Below are 20,742 nucleotides of genomic sequence, written 5' to 3'. Positions count from 1 at the left end.
CACTTTGGGAGGCCGAGATGGGTAGATCACGAGGTCAAGAGATCAAAATCATCCTGGCCATGATGAAATCCCATGTCTACTAAAAATACAAAAATTAGCTGGGCATAGTGGCCACACCCGTAGTCCCAGCTACTCGGGAGGCTGAGGCGGGAGAATTGCTTGAACCCAGGAGGTGGAAGTTACAGTGAGCTGAGATTGTGCCACTGCACTCCAGCCTGGTGACAGAGCAAGACTGCGTCTCAAAACAAACAAACAAAAAACAAAAACCTCTCAATAAACTTGGTATTGAAGAAGCATACCTTAAAATAATAAGAGACATCTATGACAAATCCAAAGCCAACATCATACTGAATGAGGAAAATACTTGAAAACCAGCTTAAGACAAAGATGCTCTCTCTCACCATTCCTATTAAACATAGTACTGGAAGTCCTAGCCAGGGCATTCAGGCAACAGAAAGAAATAAAGGGCACCCAAATAGGAAGAGAGGAAGTCAAACTATTCCTATTTGCAGATTACATGATTCTGTATCTAGAAAACCCTATAGTCTCTGACCAAAAATTCATTCAGCTGATAGACAACTCCAGCAAAGTTTCAGAATACAAAATCACTGTACAAAAATCAGGAACGTAATTTCATTTACAACTGCCACACAAGGAAAAAAATACATCCAGCCATGGAGGTGAAAGATCTCTACAATGAGAATGACAAAACACTGCTCAGAGAAATCAGAGATGACACAAACAGTGGGAAAACATTCCATTCTCATGGACAGGAAGAATCAATATTATTACAATGGCCATAGTTCCCAAAGCAATTTACAGGTGCAGTGCTATTCCTATCAGACTACCAATGACATTCTTCACAGAACTAGAAAATACAATTTTAAATTCATATGGAACCAGAAAAGATCCTGAAGAGCCAAGACAATACTAAGCAAAGAGAAAAAAGGTGGAGGCATCATGTAACCCAACTTCAACCTATACTATGGGGCTATAATAACCAAAATAGCATGGTACTGATACAAAAAGAAACACATAGACCAATGGAACAGAATAGGGAGCCCAGAAATAAGGCCACACACCTATAACCATCTGATCTTTGACAAAGTGAACAAAAACAAGATATGGGGAAATAATTCCCTTTTCAGTAAATTGTACGGGATAACTGGCTAGCCATATGCAGAAGATTGAAATTGCACCCCTTTCTTACACCATATACAAAAATCAACTCAAGAAGGATTAAAGACTTAAATATAAAACACAAAACTATAAAAATCCTGGAAGACAACCTAGACAATACCATTCTGGACATAGGGCAAAAGTTTCATGAGAAAGACACCAAAAGCAATTGCACCAAAAGCAAAAACTGACAAATGGAATCTAATAAAACTTAGGAGCTTCTGCGTAGCAAAAGAAACTATCACCAGAGTAAATGCACAACCTACAGAATAGGAGAAAATATTTGCAAACTCTTCATCTGACAAAGGCCGAATATCCAGGACGTATAAGGAACTTAAACAAATTTACAAGAAAAAAAGCAACCCCGTTAAAAAGTGGGCAAAAGACATGAACAGACACTTTTTCAAAGGCATACATGCAGCTAACGAGCATATGAAAAATGCTCAATACCACTGATCTTTAGAGAAATGCAAATCAGAACCACAGTGAGATACCATCTCATACCAGTCTGAATAGCTATTATTAAAAAGTCAAAAAACAACAGATATTGATGAGATTGCTGAGAAAAGGGAACACTTACACACTGGGGGTAGAAATATAAATCAGTTTCACCATTGTGGAAAGCAGTGTGATGATACTTCAAACATCTACCACTGGACCCAGCAATACCATTACTGGGTACATTCTCAAAGTAATACAGCCTACCATAAAGTCACATGCATGTAAACGCAGCACTATTCATAATAACAACAATGTGGAATTAACTTAAATGCCCATCAGTGACAGATTGGATAAAGAAAATGTCGTGCATATACACCATGGTATACTAAGCAGCCATAAAAAGGAATGAGATCATGTCCTTTGCAGGGACATGGATGGAGTTGGAAGTCATTATCCTTAGCAAACTAATGCAGGAACAGAAAACCAAACACCACATGTTCTCACTTGTAAGTGGGAGCTAAATAATGAGAAGTTTGTGAACACAAAGAGGGAAACAATAGACACTGGGGACTACTTGAGGATGAAGGGGAAGCGGAAGGAGAGGTTCAGAAAAAATATTGGGTACTAGGCTTAGTACCTGGGTGATGAAATAATCTGTACAACAAACCCTCATGACATGAGTTTAACTGTATAACAAACCTGCACATGTACCCTGAACCTAAAGTAAAAGTTAAAAAAAAGTGGTGGAGTTAGACTGCAAACCCAGATATGGGACCCCAGAGTTCATACTGTTACTTGCAATTCATCCATAGCACTCATTGCTCAGTCATTATCCATCAAAGAAATGGTCCAGAAATGTTTTGCTACTATTTCCAAGTTATATTTTAAATATACAGCTACTTCTAAGTTGTGCTTAGTATTCTCAGCATTTGGTTCCACAGGGCCTGCATGGGTTTGGTGTTCACTAAATGTTAGATGTTTAGCCAAGTTTGGATGATAGCCAATGTTGGCAATTTGAAAATGATATCCCATGCTAGAGGAAATCAGGCTATGCTTATTCAAATTGCCCATTATTCCAAACTCATTGAAAACATGGTGTTCCTTGCAGTGTGCTAAGTGCAGCGTGCTCATATCATATATAGTTACTGATTGCTGTTAGAGGCATGAATCCTGAGTCTGTCACCTACTATGTTTTTCTGGGCAGTTTTTGATCTCTATGGACATGAGTTTCCTAGTCTATAAAATGTGACATAATAGTAGACTCATGATAAACATTAAATAAGATAATGTGTGTAAAAGCTTGCTAAAGTCCTAGGGATGTAGGAAGTGCTGACTGGCATACATTACTGTGCTCTATCCATGATGGTTCTCTATAGCAAGGGTTCCCAACCCCTGGGCCATGGACGGGTACTGGTTTGTGACCTGTTAGGAACAGGGCTGCATAGCAGGAGGTGCGTGGCAGGTGAGCAAGCCTTACCACCTGAGCTCTGCCTCCTGTCAGATCAGTGGCAACATTAGATTCTCATCAGAGAGTGAACCCTGTTGTGAACTGCACATGTGAGGCATCTAGGTTGCATGCTTCTTATGAGAATCTAATGCCAAATGATCTGAAGTGGAACAGTTTCATCCTGAAACCATCTCATACCCTAGTCAGTGGAAAAATTATCTTCCACAAAACTAGTCCCTGGTACCAAAAAGGCTGGGGACTGTTGCTCTAAAGGAAGAATGTTTGCTCCCTCCCCAGGTGACATTTAGCAATGTCTGGAAGAAATTTTCGTTGTCATAGTTGGAAAGAGCTACTATTATCTAGCAGATAGCAGCTGGGGATGCTGTTAGACATCCTACAATACCCCACACCCTCTGATAATACAAGCATCAATAATACTGAGGTTAAGAAACCCTTCTCTATATTGACAGATTGGATTAGTGCATTAAAATATGATTTGCAAAACACTACTGTAATTCTTTTTAAAAATGTTTAGAAGAAATACCAAATTCTGTGATTCTACTAGGGTTGAATGATCTCTTGGGTATGATCATTGCAGCATCTTATGCTCCAGACACCCCAAGTTGTTACTTGCTCCTCAGTCACTTCAGGCCCTTTCATGGATCCCTGCTTGTGCAGTTTTGTTCCCTTTGCCTAGAATACCCTATGTCTTGTGTGTCTGTTTATTTCTTACTAGACCACAGGGTTTACAACAAATTCACTTCTCTGACATCTTTCATCTCATCCCTTTTCTCTTAGATTTATAGCCATAACACAGCTGGACCTGAAATTTGGGATTCATAGGTATCTTCTCTCTGTTCTCACTTACCATATAGTATTATAATGTTTGGTAGGTTTTCTTTTCTCTGATATTCTATGAATTCCTTTGGGGCAAGATTATGTGTCCTGTATTTTTTATAGCCTCTGCTAAACAGCATATGGATGTGGAGTAAGCATTAACAAATTTTTGGTGAATGAATGAAGGAGTAAACAAATAAAGTGAGGTGCATTTTAAAATACTAGAACACAGCATATGGGAACTCTGCTTGGTTCCCAACTTCCTGGGAATTTTCCATTCCTTTTCTGGAGAAGTGAAGGTGAACAAGTCTACTGACCCTGGGAAGCATTGGCTTAGTATCAAAGTAAGCCATCTGGAAGCCTGAGTTCAACAATAGGAAGTGGCTAATCACACATTTATCTCTTTTATGTTATCTGGTTGTTAAGATTCTTTCCAAATTTATTCCTAAAACCACAGTAGTGCACATGTGTGTATTTAAAGCTATTTGCATATATTGATAGTTTGGGGTAATGTATTTTATTCATACAACAATGCAAGACATAGCATTCAGGGTACTATAGATTTTTACCATTTAAACAAGCTATTTAACAAATCCATAAATCAAACCATTACTAACATAGGTGGCTGTATTGGTCTGTTCTCACACTGCTAATAAGGATATACCTGAGACTGCATAATTTACAAAGGAAAGAGGTTTAATTGACTCACAGTTCTACAGGGCTGGTGAGGCCTCAGGAAACTTACAATCATGGCAGAAGGGGAAGCAAACACAACCTCCTTCAAGTAATGGCAGCAAGGAAAAGTGCTGAGCAAAAGAGGGGGAATCCTCTTATAAAACCATCAGATCACATAAGAACTCACTGTCATGAGACCAGCATGAGGTTAAGTGCCCCCAGGATTAAATTACCTTCCACTGGGTCCCTCCCATGGCATGTGGGGATTATGGGAACTACAATTTAAGATGAAATTTGGGTAGGATCTCAGCCAAACCATATCAGTGGCATAATGTTTTCCATTAAAACTTGAGGTTTACAAATGTGAAACCATGGAAGCAGTTATATGAAAGTAAATCATGAACTATAGAACAAGTTATAAAAAATCAAATTCACATTATATATGAAATATTTAAGACAAAATCATAAATACTATTAAAGCAAGTTTACTCTATGCTGTAATTTAATATTCAAAACAAAGAAAGTTGCTTTATTATTTGCATGCCATATCATTGTTCATTTGGAAAATCCAAAGGAATCAAAAACACTAACATTAATAGAATAGATTTGCAAGGTGGTAAGATAGTTTAAAATCAATAAAATTTGTTATGGAGAAACATCACACCTTTAAAAATGTGATAAAATTCCATTTATGCCAATAAGAAAAAAATATATTTCCTAAGAATAATTTGAAAGAAAATTATGGGACCATCATGAGAAGCTGTAAAAAGCTGTAACAATTTTATTGATATTAATACATGAATAAGGGCTGGGCATGGTGGCTCATGTATATAATTCCAGTTGTCTGGGAGGCTGAGGAGGGAGAATTGCTTGCGTTCAGGAGTTTGAGACCAGCCTGGGCAACATGGTAAGACCCCATCTCTAGAAAAAATACAAAAATTAGCTGGGCATGGTGGTGTGCATCTGTGGTCCCAGCTACATGGATGGCTGAGGCAGAAGAATCACCTGAACCTAGGAAGTGGAGTTGTAGTGAGCCAAGATCATATCACTATACTCCAACCTGGGAAACGGAACAAGACCCTGTCTCAACACAAAACAAAATAGAAACAAAAGCAAAACGAAAAAACTAATATATGAATAAGAATATCAATTTATGAATTTATACAGGAAGAATTGCCCTTTCCAGTCATTATAATACTTATGTATATTTTTCATCATATTCTATTCCATGTATCAAAGTGTCCATAAAGCAATACCCATATGTCATGAAGACATATCCCTGACATCCAACCAAGCCTGTCTCTGTAGTGATCAGGACATACCAATCTCCAAAATGTAGTTAGCCTTACAGACCAATATCTCTGATGAACATAGATGCAAAAATCCTTACCGAAATACCAGCAGATCAAATCCAACTGCACATCAAAAAGACACTTCACTTTAATCAAGTGGGTTTCATCCCAGGGATGCAGGGATGGTTCAACATATATAATTCAATAAATGTAATTCAGTACATATACAAAATTAAAAACAAAATCATGTGATCATCTCAATAGATGGAAGAAAAGCATTTGATAAAAATCCAGCATCTCTTTATAACAATAACCCTTAGCAAACTAGACATAGAATAAACATACCTCAAAATATAAAAGCCATATATGACAAACATGCAGTCAACATTATACTGAATGTGAAAAAGTTTAAAGCCTTCCGCTTAAGAACTGGAGCAGGACAAAGATGGCCATTTTCAACACTTTATTCAACACAATACTCAAAGTCCTCACCAGAGTCAGGAAGAAGAAATAAAGAGCATCCAAATTGGAAAAGTGGAAGTCAAACTCTCGATGATGATATGACTTTATATCTAAAAAACACTAAAGACTCCTCCAAAGACTCCTAGATTTGATCAATGAATTTAGTAAGTCTCAGATTCTACAAATCAGTGTACACAAATCAATAGCACTGCTCCACATGAACAACCACCAAGCTGACAATCCAATCAATAATTCAGTCCCTTTTACAATAGCAACAAAAAAACAAACCTCCTAGGAATATGCTTAACCAAGGAGGTGAATGATCTCTACAAGGAGAACTATAAAACACTGATGAAAGAAACCATAGATGACACAAACAATGGGAAAACATCCCATGCTTATTAATTGGAAAAATCAATATAAGGAAAATGACCAGATTGCTCAATGCAATATACAGATACAATGCAATTCCTATCAAAATAACAATGTCATTTTTCAAATAATTTTTAAAAATCTTAATATTCATATGGAACCAAATAAGAGCCCAAAGAGCCAAGCAAAAAGAACAAATATAGAGGCATCACATAACTCAACTTCAAATTACACTACAAAGCTATAGTAACCAAAACAGCATAATACTAGTATAAAGGTAGACATATAGACCAAGGTAACAGAACAGATAACCCAGGAATAAAGCTAAATACTTACAAACAACTGATGTTCAACAAAGCAGACAAAAAAACACACACTGGGGGAAAGGATACCCTATTCAATACATGGTGCTGGGAAAATTGGATAGCCACATGTAGAAGAACTAAACTGAATCCCTATCCCTCACCAAATAAAAAAATTAACTCAAAATGGATAAAAAACTTAAATCTAAGATCTAAAACCCTAAAAATTCTACAATAAAATATATATACTGCATATATATAAATAAATAAATATATAATCATATCACTGCACTCTAACCTGGGCAACAGAGCAAGATCCCATCTCAAAACAAAACAAAATAAAAACATAAACAAAACAAAAACAGGAAAACCCCTATCAATAAGAATACCAATTTATGAATTATAATATATATGTGGTATATATAATATATACACACACCATGAAATATGATATATAAATATACATATATGCAACATGAAATATTATTCAGCCATAAAATAAATGAAATAATGTCTTTTGCAGCAACTTTGATGGAACTGGAGATCATTGTCCAAAGTAGTATATACATATACCACATGTATATTTATTATAAATATTTTATATTTATTATAAGTATATTATATATTATATAATTATATTTATAATATAATTATAATTATAGTTATAATAAATATAGATGGCATATTATGTATTTTTAAGTATAATATATAATATAAATATATGTGGCATATATATTATAAACAAATATATGTGTGGTATATATTTATATAAATACATATATATATGTATATATATACACCATGGAATACTATTCAGCATAAAATAAATGAAAGAATGTCTTTTGCAGAAACTTTGATAGAACTGGAGGCCATTACCCTAAGTGAAGTAACTCAGGAATGGAAAACCAAATAGGGCATGTTCTCACTTATAAGTGGGAGCTAAGCTGTGGGTATGCCAAGGCCTACCAACGTGGTATAATGGACATTGAAGACTCAAGTCGGGAGACTGGGAGGGGAATGAGGGATAAAAAAGCTACCTAGTAGTTTTATATAATAGTGTATCATATGCACTATTTGAATGATGTGTACACTAAAATCCCAGACTTTATCATTATACAACTCATCCATGGAACAAAAAACCACTTGTACCCTTAAAGCTGTTGAAAAAAATTTTTTATGAAATTCACATAAAATTACAAATGGACGATAAACATAAGTAAATATGCACAATCTCATTAATCATGGATGAATACAAATTAAAATGAAAATACTTCTGAGCCATAATATTGGCAAACATCAATTGACACTTTCTTCTGTAATTAAGGATGTAGGTAAATAGGAAGTTTCATACAATGATGATGGAAGTATAAATTGGTGAATGCTTTATGGAGCATAATTTTTACATTTTTATGAAAATATTAAACATACTATTCACCTCATTAATTTTTTAGGAATCAACCATGAAAGAAAAAATAAAAATCCTTTAAAAATGCAGTTTCTTTACTTTGAATATTTCTAGATGTACCTTGATATTTTTCTTTTTTTGAAAACATTTTTATTATAAGAAAATAAAATTACTTATAATAGACATATTTCCATATCTACTTTTGTAGATAAAGTTCCCTAGTCCTTTATCTACACATATGTAACTGTAGTTTTCAAATATTGGAATTATAGTATATATAATTTGTAACTTGCTTTCTTTGTCTGACAATATAACAGCATTTTCAATATTCATAGTCTTCAAAAACACAATTTTTGAATGGCTATATGAATATTTCATCATTTCTAAATATTGTATTTTATTTAGTTAACCTACCACTATTAGACAGTTGCTACCATCATAATTGAGTAGTGAACATCCCTTTATCTTTTCTCTAGCCTCTGATTTAACTCTTAGAAATAAATTCTAAAAGTTGAAAGTACCAAGTAAAGACATGTAAATATTTTTAAGCCTTTTGATGCCCACCAACAAATTGTTCTTTCTCCAGTATCTATAACAGTACTGGTTTAAAGAAACTTCATCAATATTGTGTTGCTGGTATGATGTATGAAAAAGTATGTCTCATTTAATTTTATACAATTTCATTTACAAGTAAGATTAATCACTTTAATACATTCATTTTCCGTTTTCTTTTTTGAACTATCTGTTCATGACCTTTGCCTATTTTCCTTTGAATGTATTTGTTTTTTTACTATTAAAATACTTTCACCATCTAATATATTACTCATGTATAAAAAACAGTACCTTGATATTTTTCTTCCCTGTCTTCTGTTTTTAAAAAATGTTTTTAATTTCATTTTTTCTTTTGAAATGACTATAGAGTCACATGCAATTTTAAGAGGTAGTATAAAGAGATCCTCTACATCCTTTTCTGCTTTAAAGGATATCCTCTATATCTTTTTCCCCAATGGTAACAGCTTGAGGTACTATAGTGCAGTATCTCAAACAGGATATTGACATCGATATGGTTACAATACAGAACATTTCTACCACCACAAGAATCCTTTTGTTTCTCTTTTAGAGCCACAATCACTTCCTGCCAACCCATAGCCACCACCTCCACCTTTAACCTATGGCAACCACTAATGTATTCTCTATTTCTATAATTTTGTCATTTTGCGAATGTTATATAAATAGAACCATGTAGAATGTGATATTGTGAGCCTGTTTTTTTTTACATGGCATAATTCTCTAGAGATTTTTTCAGATGGCTGTGTGTACGAATAATTTATTTTTTTTTATTGCTGAGTAGTATTTCATAGTATAAATGTACCACAGTTGAACTATTGCTTCTTGAAGGACATCTGGATTGTTTCCAGGTTTTGGCTTTTATGAATAATGCTGCTATAAACATTTGTGTGTAGGTTTTAATGTGAACAAAAGTCTTTACTTCACTGGGCTAAATGCCCAGGAGTGTAATTGTGGGATTGTACAGTAGTTGTGTATTTTTGTTTAAGAACCTGCCAAAATGTTTCCAGAGTGGCTGAACTATTTTACGCTTCCATCAGAAATGTATGAGTAATCCAGTTTCTCTGCATCCTTGACAGCGCTTGGTGTTGTCACTATTGTTTATTTAGCTATTCTGATAGGTGTGTTGTGATGACACATTTTAGTTTTAATTTGCATGTCCCCAGTGACTAATGTTAAACATCTTTTCATACATTTATTTGCCATATGTATCTTTTCTTCAGTGAACTGCCTCTTCATGTCTTTTGTCCATTGTCTAATTGTTGTGTCTGCTTTTCTACTTTTAAGTTATGAGAGTTCTTTATATAGTCTACATATTAGACCTGTGTCAGATATTTAGGTTGCAAATATTTTCTTCCATTCTATGGGTTGACTTTTTAATTCTTCTGTGGAGGCTTTTACAGAGCAAAAAAATTTTAAGTTTGAAGTCCATGTATGAACTTTATTTCTATGAATTGTGCTTTTGGTGTCAAGTCTATGAACTCTTTGCCTAACACCGGTTCCTGAAGATTTTCTCCTATGTTTGTTTCTAAAAGTTCTATAGTTTTATATTTTAAACTTAAATCCATGATATTTTGACTTAATTTTTGTATAAGTTTTGAGACTTAGGTCAAGGTTAATTTTTTGTACTTACGGATGTCTGATTGTTTCAATACCATTTCTTGAAAACGCTGTCTTTCCTCTATTAAATAGTTTTTGCACTTTGGTTAAAAATAAGCCAGGTGTAGATGACGGTTCAGCAAACCACCATAGCACATGTATACCTATGTAACCTGCATGTTCTGCACATGTATCCCAGAACTTAAAGTATAAGTTTTAAAAAGTTTAAAAAAAAAATCAGCCAGGCACATTAGTTTACCTCGATTTCTGGATTGCTCTTCTGTACTGTTGATCTATCAATCGCATAGTCTTGGTTACTTTTAGCTACGTAAGTCTTCAAAGCAGGTAGACTAATTCCTTCTACTGTATTCATCTTTATGATAATTGTCTTAGCTAATTTTAATTTATTTGCCTTCCCATATAAATTTTAGAATAATATTGTCTACATTTTTTAAAATCTTGTTGGGATTTTCCCAGGAGTGGTATTGTATCTATATATTAATTGTGGAAGAATTGACATTTTTACTATTTTGAACTTTTCAATCCATAAACATAGTATGTTAGTATAGATATTTGATTTCTTTTATCAGCATTGTATAATATAAAGTTTTGTACATGCTTTGTTACATTTCTACCTAAATGCTTTATTATTTTTGAGCAATTGTAAATAACTGTAAACATATTTTCAATTTCAGTGTCCACATGTTCACTGCTATTACATAGAAACAATTGATTTGTGTTTATTTTCCTTGTATCCTGCAACCTTGCTTAACTTACCTGTTCCAGGAGGGTTTTGGTTTTTTGCTTTTGGTAGACTCCTTGAAATTTTTCATAAGGAGAATCACATCACTTACAAATAGGTACAGTTTTTTTATTTTTGCCTTTCTAATCTGAATACATTTTATTTCATTTTCTTGCCTTACTATTCTGGTTAGAACTCCCAGCACTGTTTTAAAGAAGAATTACTTTATTTCCAATCATAAGGAAAAAGCATTCAGTGTTCCATCATTAAGAATAATATTATTTGTGGCTCATACCTGAAGTCTCAACACTTTGGGAAGCCGAGGCAGGCAGATTGCCTGAGCCCAGGAGTTTGAGACCCAGGCTGGGCAATGTGGTGAAACCCCACCTCTACAAAAAATACAAAAATTAGTCAAGCATAGTGGTACACACTGGTAGTCTCGGCTACTTGGGCAGCAAAGGTGGGAAGATCACTTAAGCACAGGAGGTCAAGGTTGCAGTGAGCCGTGATTGTGCCACTATACTCCAGCCTCAGCGAGAGTGATAATCTGCCTAATAATAATAATAATAATAATAATAATAATAATATAGGGTTTTGAGGTTGCTCTTTATTGAGTTGAGTAAATTCTCTTCTATACTACTTTTCTGAGAGTTTTTTCTCATAAATTGTTGACAATTTCTTGTTGAATGTGAGGTAGAGAAGTGAAGAAAGAAAAAAATCAAAGCCAACTATGGCCTGAATTTTACTCATAATTTATCACTCTTTATAGGACTCAAAGGGAAACACGTTTGACAATAAACACCAAACTACATTCAGAATCTTTTCTCCTTCCTAGCTGCTAAGATCAAGGGTCATTAGGGTCAGCATATGGCAATTCTCTCTTTCCTTAGGACAGGCTGACATTCAGCAAGTATGCAACAATACAGTTGTAAAAGTTGTTAAAATCCTGAAATACTTATGCACTGGTTGGTAAATTGCTATTGTTCAAGTGCCTTGAGTGTCTCTTTGCTGATCTGACCCCTTTAGCAGGCCCACTGGCCTATCCCACAATCTAGCATCTATGAAGGTAACGTCTGGCAGATAAGTTGATATGCAGAACCTTGCTTTGCTGCTACAGCTGATGTCTGATCTAAGTTATCAACAATCATGCCATTCCAAATTTTAATTTTTTGAATGTTATCCCTGCCATGGATGAAGTTTTCTCCCAGAAGGCTCTCAAATTGTTCATGCAAATAGACTTCTGTTGAATCTACACAAGTCTGAATCCCAGGGATGCATCTACTGTAGGTTCAAATTGAAAGCCTGTTGCATTAAAGTTCACAGACCTTCATAGTTAAATAATTATCCATTGGCAATTTTTAAACCTGTTAATACCCAGTGAAAATGAAGAGTACAATAATTCATGTACTTTTAATCCTGATAATGGGAATATAAAATAGTTCAATAATCAACTCGTGAGTTTAAAAAGTTACTATTTTTTCCCTAAGAAACATTTTTTTTAAATGGATCAAAGATTTAAGGGAACAAAATGATTAGAGAAAAGCTGTTCAAATTTGTAAAAGATTAGAATCAACCTAACTATCAAACATTCAAAAAGTAGTTAAATCAAACTTGCTTAGTAATTTTTATTCTCTTTCTTATATGATTCTGAGTGATTAGCTATTTTAGAAAAGAAAAGTAAGGTTAAAGATACTCCTAAAAACTCTCCAGAGGGCCTCTCCTAAAAGTACTTGCCAATGAAATTTTAATTATAAAACTCAGGATGACGTCACCTTCGTTGTCCAGATGGTAAACACTTTAAGACAATAAAGAATACAGAGTTTTCAACAAAAAAAGGTTTTACTTAAATATTCTCTATGCAGCTGGTTATATTGATGTGTGAATATATGTGTATTTTTGAGAGTATATGTGTGCATACACATATATTGATCCCCAACATATGACAGTTACTTTGCTGTTGTATCCTCTTTTGTACATAGCCCTCGGAGGATTTTGTTTTTTGTTGTTTGATAGACTTGTCCTGATCTACCACTTATCTCCTGGCAAGTCTGAGCATGTGCTGACATTTGCAATATGGCATCCTTTAGTTAGGGTGCCATATCCTGCCATGGAACCACACCAGGGTTCAAATTCACAACTTTGTCCAAATAGCCTGTACACTAGCCAAATGAGCTAACCAGTCACAGGGAGAATGTCAGGCTGCTAATGCATTCTATACAGATACAGATGTACAGAATTCAGGGCAGTTGACAGTCTTCTTATCTAATTCTCTGAGGAAAATAGAAAGGATCTTGGCTGCCTCATAAAAAGAAAGTCCCTATATGCACACCTGGGTCCTTGTCTTATTTTTGAAAACATTGGTTCAACATGGAGAAATCACATTCTCTTCTAGAACAGTTTATTTGTATGTTCAAAATCTTAGCACAGCTCTTCGTAGGAACAGATTCCTTATTTAGATCAAATTCATAAAGTAAAAAAGAGTATGATGATCCAGAGATTTGCTTGGTTTCTTACCTGTATGTAGCACTGGTGTTGTACAACTAGAGGGGATGCCATTTATTCACATAAATAGATATCCTTGAAGTTGTGGAATGCACAGCCTAAATGCAGCTCATGCAGCTGACCTAAAACTATACTCTTTAAAGTAATTCTTTAACTTTTAAAGATGAAACATGCCAGGAAACCAAGGCTCCTTAGATTTATCAGGATTTAAAAAGGTAATCTAAGACATGTATAAGGAGAAATTTTGTAAAATGTAAGTCACTGTCATATATATATTAATACTAAAATAGTCATCTAAGGAATTGATGTTTAATGGGTAATATATATATTAGAGCAAGTGGAGATTTTTTTGTGTTTTACAAATTCCTGATAGGTATTTTAATTTACTTCAGTCAAAGAATTGCATGCTCAGCTGAAGAAAAATCTAATGTTAGTACAATGTGATAATTTCAAGAATCACACTTCCAGTAATAGTAGCTGATAACAGCCAAGATGTTTCTGAAAAGAGAAAGTGGTTATTTTAACAACAAAAAGAACAATTAAGAAATAATATTTGGTACATTTCCAGGGAGGAAACATCTCATATTAAAAACGGAAAACAGTTTATAGCCCTTTATGAAGACTTGTGAAACTTGTTCAAACCAAAGATTTATTTCATTTTTTCAAACTTTTGCTTGGTTTGGGATGAGGAATTTTCCCCCTTGGGAATCAAGGAAGTTGATTACACCTCTCCCACTAGAATTGTGCAATGCCTTTAAATAGTTCTCCTGAAGTCTGTTTTTCATTATCATTATGAATTTCACAATACATTTCCAAATGTACTTTTGGGTATTTTTATCCAAGACTCTGTTCTCCACTGTTTTAAACTCTTGGTTATTCAAAATATTTTGGAAAGTAATATTATAAGATTAGTTCCTTTTCATGCAGAATTATTTTAAAGAATAATTTATAAAATCTGTAGCCAGAATCTGACCATTCATATGGAGGATTTCTTTAAGTTGCTTTTTAGTAGTAGTCTATTTATGGAATCATCTTATGTTAGCCTTGGAAAGATTACATACATCCTTACTTGTAACTTCTGTATATTGTAGTAAAAGAAAAAAAAATGTCACTTTTCAAGTGGCCCCATAGCTTGTTGGTGGAAAAGCCAAGATTGCAACTCAGTTGTCTTGACTCCAAGTCTACTGTCCTTTTAATTCATTTGTTGTTAGTTTTCCTGACCTTGCTACTCTCCTTGCTTGGCAAACCCACCCTCCACACTCCAGCAGGGCTTGTTTCCACTTTCTCTCCTTTGATTGAGTGGCTGCCAGTTCAGGCAATTGGCTAGACAATGGCTGGGTCAAGTAATTGGAACACTCCTTGAACATACAAGAGCATACGTCCCACCGAGGGAATGACAAAACTGTGTCACAAAGAGTGTGATGTGTGCCAGTGCAGAGGTATGGGCAGTGTGCTCTGTGGGTCCTGAGAGAAGGCAACAAAATCTGTCTGAAGAAGTCAGAGAAGCTTTAAAGAATGAGTAAGAGTTTTGAAAGATGCTGGGGATTCACTCAGGGCAGGAAGGCAGAAATGCAGAAGTGGAAGATAGGAAAGGAAAAGAAAGGAAGGAAGGTAATATTTACCAAGCACCAGAGCATCTATCTGGCACAACAAATCTATAAAAGAAGTATAATTATCTCTTTTATGGTTGAGAAAATGAAGGATTGGGGACATTATTCTAACACTTCCCAAATACCAAGAACATGCCAGGCATTGTTGCTTCACTCACATGATGTCAATTAATCCTAGCCATAAAAAAATATACAAGGGAAGTACTACTCCTATTATATATGAAGAAATCGAGTCACAGAGTAACAAAGTAAATTGCTGAAATTCCCCAAAAATATGATGGGAGTTGGGGGAAGGGAATAGGGCAAAACTAGGCACTATTTGATCCTGAAGTAGGTCCTAACCAGCATATGAGATGCACTGGTTTGTTGCAGCTGCAGAGGAAGGAAGGTTATAGACAGATAAAGATGTCTTTATATTCTAGGCTAAAGAGAGAGGGGCTGATCCGGTTGGTACAGTTTTTAGTTAGAAAATGATTTGACTGAATTTGTACTTTTGAAAAATGTTCAGATTGCAACATCTCAAATGGCTTGAAGAGTAGAGGTAAGTCAGAAGGACTAGTAAGGAGGATGTTGTACAAACCAGGAGATGATGAGGTCACATCTAAGATAAAAGTGACGTAGAAGATTTTCAGGGTATAACAGCCAAAGAACGTAAGTTTTATTTAGATATTGAAGGAGATAGAGGAAAATCGAAGTGGTCTCCAAGGTCAGAGAGCCAATAACCATGAAATGGAATCCATGATTTAAAGCTAGGCATGGTGGCATGTGTCTGTAGTCCTAGCTATTAGGGAGGCTGAGGTGGGAGGTTGGAGAGTTTGAGCCCAGTCTGGGTAAAAGAGCAAGATGGTGTCCCCAAATAAACAAACAACAAAACAAAATATATGATTTGAGACAACACTCTATTTTATATATAACTTCATCTGCTATATATATATATATATATTTTTTTTTTTTTTTTGAGATGGAGTCTTACTCTGTTGCACAGGCTGGAGTGCAGTGGCACGATCTTGGCTCACTGCAAGTTCCATCTCCCAGGTTCAAATGATTCTCCTGTCTCAGCCCCCTGAGTAGCTGAGATTACAGTTGTGCACCACCATACCGAGCTAATTTTTGTATTTTTAGTAGAGATGGGGTTTCACCATGTTGGCCAGGCTGGTCTTGAACTCCTGACGTCAGGTGATCCTCCTGCCTTGACCTCCCAAAGTGCTGGGATTACAAGCATGACCTGCTGTGCTAGGCCTAACTTGGTTTACTTTTGATTTTGTCCACATAATACCTATTCATTGTAACAAAACTAGAAAATGTAGATTAGCAAAAATGAACAAGCCTGAAAGCCTGATAATTCTACCATGAATACGTACTTTGTATAACCATAAGGATCATTTCCTTCAAGTCTCATATATTAAATATGTATTTATAAGCAAAATAGAATCGTACAACACATGGTTTTTTTGAAATATGCTTTTAAAAACACTTAACTACATAATTTGAATGATTTTTTATGTCAAGATTTGTATTTTTCTGGCTAATAATTCATTGGATGGATGTATCATAAGACTTTATCAAACCCCCGTCTCTAGATGTTTGTGTTATCTCCTATGCTGTACAATAATAAATAACATTTATGCATACATTTTGCTTACTTGCTAATATTACTTGGGAAAAATTCTTGAAAGTCAAATGCTGTAGTTAAACAGAAAGCTCCATTTGAAGCTTTTGGTGTCTACCCTCAGGTTACCCTACAGAAAGTTTGCCATGCCCTCAACAGAACAGAAGAGAGCCTGTTTGCCCACAGGCTGCTGGCACTAGGCATTCTCATCCTTTTAAAATTTTGCCACATTTAAAAAAAAAATACCACGTTTAAAAGTAGTCATTAATTCACATTTTTAAATATCATTGAAGATAAACAGTTTATCCTAGGATTGTTGGCTACATTTTTTCCTTAGTACATTTCTAGTTCTTGTTCCTTGTGAATTGTTCTATTGAAGTGTTCATATTTTTTATGTATTAGAGCTTTTTGTGTATTTTCTATTCCTCCTTAAGACGGTAATTTGTTTGCCTCATCAAGATAATTTCACATATTTATTTTATTGTTTTTTTGTGGGGTGTTTTTTTTTTTTTTGTTTGTTTGTTTTTTTAAACAGGTTCTTGCTCTGTAGCCCAAGCTGGAGTGTCGTGGCTTGATCTCAGCTCACCGCAACCTCCACCTCCCAGGCTCAAGCTATCCTCCAGCCTTAGCCTTCCAAGTAGCTGAGACTATAAGCACATGCCACTCTGCCTGGCTAATTTTTACCTTTTTTGTAGGGATGGAGTTTTGTCATGTTGCCCAGGCCAGTCCTGAACTCCTGAACTCAAAGTGATCCACCTGCCTTAGCTTCCCAAAGTGCTAGGATTATGGGTGTGACCAGCCAATTTCAAATATTTAACATATCTTTGTATATTCAATTATTTTTAACTTGTATATCTAGCTTATTTTAGGTTTGTATCTTATCAACAGATTAAATTCACTCTTTAATTTCCAATAACTGATGAAATAACCCCACATAAATGCACATTGCTTGGTTGCAACTGTTCTTTAATAATAAAAGGCACCCTGGAACTATACCACATTTAATTAGCTTAACTGAACATTGGAAGTCTATTGATTCCACAATTTCTCTGTTGTTAAATTTCTGAAATTTAAATTATTTTACAGATGCCTAAGTCCAGAGGGATTAAGTTACAAATTTGAAGCTACATTGTCTATGCAGAGGAGAGATTTGAAGCAAGGTTAATTAGATTCTGCTTTTAATCTTTTTTTCCCTGAGCCTGGGAAGAGCAAGGTCTTTAGTTCTTTTTTTTTTTTCAAAGGGCCTAGTTCCTGCGAGTTGGATTATGTCCTTCAAGCCCTACACTTTCTCCTCATCCTTTCTCAAGGTCTTTGAACAGAAACAATAGGCTAAGTGCTCTTTGCATATCTGCAGTTATTCTCCTTTGCTACAAGAGGGGCTGGGACTCAGTGGTAGAGGTGAGCTGCATAGGATGGGGGACATGGGCTATAGGGGACATCATCCTTATCAAGGTTGCTTATCTGTTGAGGATCATTGACTCCTCCTAGTGACTTAATATACATTGCTATTTTAAACTTCCCTACAAATCAGCCCAGACATTTCATTCCATGTTGTGTTGTATTTGAAACTAATTGTGGGACACAAGAGGCCACTTCATACCTTGCAAATAACAACTAACATCATTCTTTAAAAAAAAAAAAAAAGTTGATTTCTCTCTTTGCTTGAATTATGTTACCATTTCTTTTTCATTTTCTTGTTGTTGTTATTGCTGTTGAGACAGAGTTTGCTCTTGTTGCCCAGGCTGGAGTGCAGTGGTACAATCTCAGCTCACTGCAACCTCCACCTCCTGAGTACAAGTGATTCTCCTGTCAGTCTCCTGAGTAGCTAGGATTATAGGTGCATGCTACCATGCCCAGCAAACTTTTTTTTTTTTTTTTTTTTTTTACTAGAGATAGGATTTTATCATACAGGTTAGTCTCAAACTCCTGATCTACCCACCTCAGTCTCCCAAAGTGCAAGGATCACAGGCGTGAGCCGCCACACCCAGCCTATATTACTATTTTTATGGAAAGCTATTGTTTGGGTGTCTCTCCCTTGTTAATTTTAAACATTTTGTTAATTACCAGCTGATATGCCACATGACATGGACTTCTCTGGCTTGTCTGCCCACAGCTTGCCCGTCAGGGACATACAAACCTGAAGGTTCACCAGGAGGAATCAGCACTTGCATTCCATGTCCTGATGAAAATCACACCTCTCCACCTGGAAGCACATCCCCTGAAGACTGTGTCTGCAGAGAGGGATATAGAGCATCTGACCAGACCTGCGAACGTGAGTCTCCCACTGTTGGAAAATGGGAAATATAAAAGCTAATTTTTCTGGGAGAAATAGTGCTGGTATTTGCATCCAACTCATTTAGAATGATCTTTAACGTTCTTTTCTCTAATCATATTTTTTGGGGGGATTATTTGCTTTTATAACATTCTTATCATGGAACATCCCTATCCTGCTCCAGAGAAAGAGGAACTGAGATGCTAGGAATAACATCACCTTGAAATCAGAAAGGCTTAGCACTTGGAAAACATTTAAAATGAATCAAAAAAAGAAAAACTACAATTTTAACAACAAATTTGAATAAAAATGAGCTCATTTTGGCCCTGGTGATAGTCACATTTATCTTTGAAATAATCTATTTTTATAAAGAGTCTCAATATTATTCATATCAAAAATTAAAAATATTTAAATAGTGTATACCACATGCAGGAAGCTGTGGCTCTTGGGGTTTGTAGCACATATACTTTGCTAACTTTGTTTGTTCTTTATTTTGTTCTACCTTAGTCAAGAGGGAAATATCTAATGACACATAAAGTTTTAGAAGTATAATATCTCATATCCATGTAGATATCAAAGTAAAATTTTTTAAAGCTTAAAAAATAATATTTAGTTTGTATTTAAAATTTAATCAGAAGTTAGTACCTAATAGGAATCAGATATAAGGGTTCTTCTTCCAAATATGTACTTCAAAATCCAAATGCAGTAAATGGAAATGCTAGAAGCAATTGACACATATGCATAAATGCCCCCTTGAACAAAAAAAAAAAATTAAAAAAACAGGATATGTCATAGACAAAAGGCTAACTTGGCTTTTTTATTTTATTTTTGTAAATGTAAGTTGTCCACTGCCCTGCCCTGAAGCCTCCTGAAAATGGTTACTTTATCCAAAACACTTGCAACAACCACTTCAATGCAGCCTGTGGGGTCCGATGTCACCCTGGATTTGACCTTGTGGGAAGCAGCATCCTCTTGTGTCTACCCAATGGTTTGTGGTCCGGTTCAGAGAGCTACTGCAAAGGTATGCAGACTGCCAATTTACGTTGTTTATTCATTGTCTTGCTTGATTTCTTTGATTTAAACTCTGCTGAACCAGTCCGTTCTTCATTTCTTTTTGGATTTCATAGACCACACACTATAGAAAGAAAAAAAATTATAAGAAATTTGAAATTGAAACTACCAAGTTCAATTGACCACATAATTGTAAACTATGCCTTTTATATCCCTTTTATGAACAAGCAAAAAAAAAGTTTGCCTGGGAAGTAAATGGACAGGTAACCCCAAACCTCAAATTTCAAGCCTCCAAGACATGCTGTAAAGGAGAGTTTACAATAATCAGAGTGGAAACTTTGATGCCTCCTGGAATGTAGGGTTTAAGGAATCACACAAATATCCTGCAATAGAAGCAGTTAACCAACTTGTAATCTCC

The 20,742-nt window shown here is 35.2% G+C and overlaps 1 protein-coding gene across 3 annotated transcripts in view; it reads left to right on the top strand.

Annotated features, from left to right (window-relative positions):
• SVEP1 (sushi, von Willebrand factor type A, EGF and pentraxin domain containing 1) overlaps positions 1–20,742 on the top strand; it is a 210,617-nt gene that overhangs the window by 45,650 nt on the left and 144,225 nt on the right. For all 3 annotated transcript variants that reach the window (XM_074395151.1, XM_003925239.4, XM_074395153.1), the window contains exons 4-5: positions 19,155–19,313; positions 20,155–20,334. In XM_074395151.1, the coding sequence (XP_074251252.1) occupies positions 19,155–19,313; positions 20,155–20,334 (339 nt within the window). The remainder of the gene's footprint in view (positions 1–19,154; positions 19,314–20,154; positions 20,335–20,742) is intronic.

This window comes from Saimiri boliviensis, chromosome 2 (assembly GCF_048565385.1).
Source record: "Saimiri boliviensis isolate mSaiBol1 chromosome 2, mSaiBol1.pri, whole genome shotgun sequence".
NCBI classification, from domain to species: Eukaryota; Metazoa; Chordata; class Mammalia; order Primates; family Cebidae; genus Saimiri; species Saimiri boliviensis.
The sequence above is the reverse complement of the archived record's forward strand: the minus strand, read 5'-3'. Positions and strand labels throughout refer to the sequence as shown.